This window comes from Gadus macrocephalus, chromosome 8 (assembly GCF_031168955.1).
Source record: "Gadus macrocephalus chromosome 8, ASM3116895v1".
Classification (NCBI taxonomy): Eukaryota; Metazoa; Chordata; class Actinopteri; order Gadiformes; family Gadidae; genus Gadus; species Gadus macrocephalus.
The window spans coordinates 17079760-17084759 of record NC_082389.1 but is presented as its reverse complement, the minus strand read 5'-3'; the positions used below and the strand labels follow the sequence as shown (position 1 = coordinate 17084759).

General features: G+C 44.6%; 1 protein-coding gene across 2 annotated transcripts in view; it reads right to left on the bottom strand.

Annotated features, from left to right (window-relative positions):
- Window positions 1–5000, bottom strand: part of LOC132463416 (ceramide synthase 2-like) — an 8740-nt gene that overhangs the window by 2621 nt on the left and 1119 nt on the right. For both annotated transcript variants that reach the window (XM_060059573.1, XM_060059572.1), the window contains exons 3-8: window positions 3706–3823; window positions 2260–2378; window positions 1939–1996; window positions 1638–1688; window positions 1121–1213; window positions 246–374 (exon numbers count right to left, since the gene is read on the bottom strand). In XM_060059573.1, coding sequence (XP_059915556.1) covers window positions 246–374; window positions 1121–1213; window positions 1638–1688; window positions 1939–1996; window positions 2260–2378; window positions 3706–3823 — 568 coding nt within the window. The remainder of the gene's footprint in view (window positions 1–245; window positions 375–1120; window positions 1214–1637; window positions 1689–1938; window positions 1997–2259; window positions 2379–3705; window positions 3824–5000) is intronic.

Here is a 5000-nt window from a genome sequence, read left to right as displayed (position 1 = left end):
ATCTACAAAGTTCAGATATTTTGAATGTGCGTGAGAGAGAGAGAGTGAGAGTGAGAGTGAGAGTGAGAGAGAGAGAGAGAGAGAGAGAGAGAGAGAGAGAGAGAGAGAGAGAGAGAGATACATCCTCCCACACACACACACACAAACCCACACGCAAACACGCACACACACACACACCCCCTAGAAGCTAACAAACGGACATGTGTGTTGGGAGAAGTACAACAATATACGACCGCGCCCCTCACCTCCAGTATGATGTCCGAGGAGTCGTGCAGCAGCATGACCAGCGTGCCGATGCGGATGTAGTTGGCGCAGTAGGAGAAGCTGAGCAGGAAGATGGTGGCGAAGTGGTGGATCACCTGCTCCCTGAAGTCCTGGGGGGCACGGACACACAAACACAACATTAGGGTCCATATCCGTGGCTGGTACAACTACCACTTGAACACTTTACAGTGTAAAGTGTTCTAGTGGTAGTTGTACCAGCCACGGAGTAAAGCTTACACTACACTTTACTACACCTCATTATCTAATATTACTTCATACCACTCTCTTAGTTTCTCTTGTTATTACTTACTTTGTTTTACTTTTGGATTATTATTTATTATTGTGATCTATGCTGCTATACTTACTTACTTTCTAAATATTTGTATTTGTACTTATCTTTGTTTACTTTATCTTGTATTGTTGCTGATATGTGTCTGTTGAGGAACCAAGCCTAAGAACTGTACTCCTGTGTACTTGTACATAAGATGTAATAAAAGTAAATCTGATTCTGATTCATATCATGATTTATTAATAATAGGTCGGTTTACATCCCATCAGTAGAGCATTGCATCACCAGCGCAATCATTTTGTCGTCAAATTGAAGGCGTACAGTTGATAGAGATGAGATAGTTCTTTGAAAAATGATATTTCCTGCCTCTCCATTACTAACAGACAACTCTCCCAGTCAGTCATGAACTATTCGACCAATAAAATAAGTAACTAGTACTGAGAGGAGGAAGGAGGAACTGAACATGTCTAAACATGTCTAGGGCCGAACAGAGTGGAATAGTGGGCAGGGGCAAGGGTCCTCTGGCTGTGGGTTGGTAGTGGTAAGGTGTTGCGTTAGGGTACGAACCTTCCTCTTGACGTCCACAGAGATCCTCAGCAGCAGAGAACAGTAAAAGCCTAGCTCCAGCATGTAGTACCAGTAGTGAGCCCTCTCCATTGGCTGTTGTCATACACACACGCACATGCACACACAAACACCCACACAAACACACACACACACACACACACACACACACACACACACACACACACACACACACACACGCACACACATGCACACATGCACACATGCACACACACACACACACACACACACACACACGCACACACGCACACACACACACGCGCGCGCGCACACGCGCACACATGCACACATGCACACACACACACACACACACACACACACACACACACGCACACATGCACACATGCACACACACACACACACACACACATATACACACACACACACACACACTTAGTTAACATAATTAAGGGTCAATATGCTCACGTGAATTCAGGACAAAAAGTAACTTTTCTGAGAAAATAGCAAGTCATTAAGGTGAGTCTGGTGTGGTTCTCACCTGGAAAGGATAGTTCCTCCAACATTCTCTTTGATCCGAGAACCAGGGTCTCTGCATTCAGATATTGTTGAATGTTATATGCCTATCAATATTTCACACACGTGTGTTAAGGCTGAATGGGGACAACAGAAGGACCACAGACCACAGACAACAGATAGACTTTAAAGAATGTAGTTATTTCCCTCATATGTGTTGGTGCAGAACAACTGTATCCTGAAGACATTCTCAGACACACAATCAGGTACAGTAAGAATGCCTTGAGGGCAGTGGGGACGTCAGAGATTAAAAGGTTGATACTCACGTCGATCACGCATGCTAGTCCAGCCACGAACGCTATCAGATAGAAGCAGAATCTCCAGCTGAAATCGAGAGCAGATTGTTGCATGCATTACTAATAATGACGTTCTAATCTTAAAAACTGTCAAATAAAAATTGTGTGTCAAGATTCCCATGTTGAAACAAGAGCTGATGCTACAGAGGCAGGACTGTGGTGGTTGAACTTGGTAACCTTGACACACAGGGAGCAGTTTATTTGCTCTTTGTCGCACAAAAACGTCAAAGTATCATCTTTCCTTTTTTTTTAAAATGGTTTTAGTGGATCGCCCAAAAAAACAAAACCTACCCAGCTTCTCCAAACTTCTTGGAGTTGGAGGGCCGGTCTTGGTTTCTACGGAAACGGAACCACGTTTGGATCTGCCTCTGTGTCTTGCCACACTCGGCCATCAAATGGACAATCTCCCTCTGTGGAGAAAGGGACCAATCACAGGACAGCATTAACTCATGACTGAATGGACCAAGGGCTGAATGATGAACAGACTCTTTTGTAACGGAAGACACACAGTTATCAGCATTAAGAGGTACCGGTTGTAAACGGTTCCTGCTCGTAAAATTGTGTAACAATTTCAAACATTACAGTAATTTCATTCAAAACTGATATCTTCATTCATGGCAAACATAATGCACGCACGCACGCACGCACGCACGCACGCACGCACGCACGCACGCACATACACACACACACACACACACACACACACACACACACACACACACACACACACACACACACACACACACACACACACACACACACACACACACACACACACACACACACACACACACACACACACAAGTAATCCATTCTAGGAACAAGGAAGCATTTTTTTCTATTGTGGACCGACATTAAAACGGCAAGTGTACAAAGGTTACCATGGATGTAAATGATGCACCATCACCAGGGTGATGCTGTCAACGAGCAGCATCCATCAAGCTGTTTCAAACCCTTTCTTTATTGTTCTGTCTAATGCAGCTTTGACAAGGAATGTACCGAGTACATAATGCCACCAGAGGCATTAGGATATTGGACTCCCAGACAGAAGGACACAAAGGGTTTGAGCCACAATGTCTGCAACCTTCGGCCTGTGAAGAAATAGGGCAAGGTTCCTACCTTCTCCCATAAAAGGAATTCACTGTAAATAATACCATCTGCCTAATAGTGAGAAAAGTCAACGCATGTACGTCTCATTTCCCTATGCTATTTCTCCATATCAAATGCACTTCCTCGTTTTGCGTTCGCTATCCTGTTCAGATGTTCAGAATCACTGAAAAAGTAGTGAAAACTGAGAGCTAACCTTCTCAGGCTATTGTTCATCAGCCCCTATAGTTTCCCCCGTGCATCGGTTTAGAGCCAAGACGGCCTCCAGGTGAATAGGGCCTTTTGTGACGCCGTTGGCATGGGGTTTTATCACACTGGTGGCCTGGGGGCGCGGCGAGAACGAGGGGTGGGTCCCAGGTGTTTACACAGAGAGGAACATGAACCTGCCGGGGTTGAAAGAGCTCTGTTGAAAGGTAACCCATATAGTTGTAAAAGGTTTTTAAAAAATAAATAAGGAAGATCCCAACTTCTGATGGTCGACGCCTTTAGTTAACAAGGGGTCGAACGTCCGCGCGTGTGTACGTGTGTGCGTGTGTTGTCTGTGTACGCATGTCTGCGTTCATGCGTGTCTGTGTGTGTGTGTCTGTGTGTGTGTGTAGGCGTGTGTGTTTAGAGCCCCTGGATACCAACCTGAGATGGCGTCCTGCTCTGCTTGCTGTAAAAGGACTCTAGCTTTGGGGAGGGGACTACTGCCACTTGCTGTCTATTCCTTACCCCCAAACACCAGCCAATGGGAGGGGCTAGGAACCTAAGAGCAAGGCAAAACAAGTACGGTTACACATGTGTTGATCCAGAACCAGACCAAACTAGCACATCAATGGAGAACATATTGTGTACATGTATACTTAGATAACACACACACACACACACACCCACACACACACACACACACACACACACACACACACACACACACACACACACACACACACACACACACACACACACACACACACACACACACACACACACACACACACACCGATGTTGATATAATACACACACACACACACACACACACACAGCAAAAACACACACATGTATATCTATAGGTTTGTGTATGCCTGTGTGTATATATATATATATATATATATATATATATATATATATACATACGTGTGTTTTTATGCATGACTGCATGAACACGTGTATGTGGATGAATGTTTGCATGTGTGTGCGAAGAAGCAAAACTGTGCTATCAACTGGTGTTCCTCTACTCCTTCAAACAGGATGTGCAGATTGTTCTATGCTCATCGGTCAAACAAGCATCTGCTTACACACCATCAAGTGTGATGAAGAACTGGTATGTTTAGTAAATAATGTATGCATAAACACTGACATATGCGTGTTTGACTGAATAAGTGTTTACAGAATAGTGCACACAGTGCTCCTATATCTCATGAACAATATGCTGGCATATTGCTGCTCGACCATACTTGTTTTGAGGTTTACATGCAAACGAGGTTGGCAAGTGCAGTCAAAGCAGAGTGTGTGTGTGTGTGTGTGTGTGTGTGTGTGTGTGTGTGTGTGTGTGTGTGTGTGTGTGTGTGTGTGTGTGTGTGTGTGTGTGTGTGTGTGTGTGTGTGTGTGTGTGTGTGTGTGTGTGTGTCTGTGTGTGTGTGTGTGTGTGTGTGCTTGTGGATGTGTGCGTGTGTGTTATGTGTGTTATGTTTTTATGTGTGTGTGTGTGTGTGTGTGTGTGTGTGTGTGTGTGTGTGTGTGTGTGTGTGTGTGTGTGTGTGTGTGTGTGTGAGTGTGTGTGTGTGTGTGTGTGCTTGTGGATGTGTGCATGTGTTATGTTTTTATGTTTGCGCGTGTGTGTGTGTGTGTTTGCGCTTGTGGATGTGTGTGTGTGTGTGTGTGTGTTATGTGTGTTATGTTTTTATGTTTGTGTGTGTGTGTGTGTGTGTGTGTGTGTGTGTGTG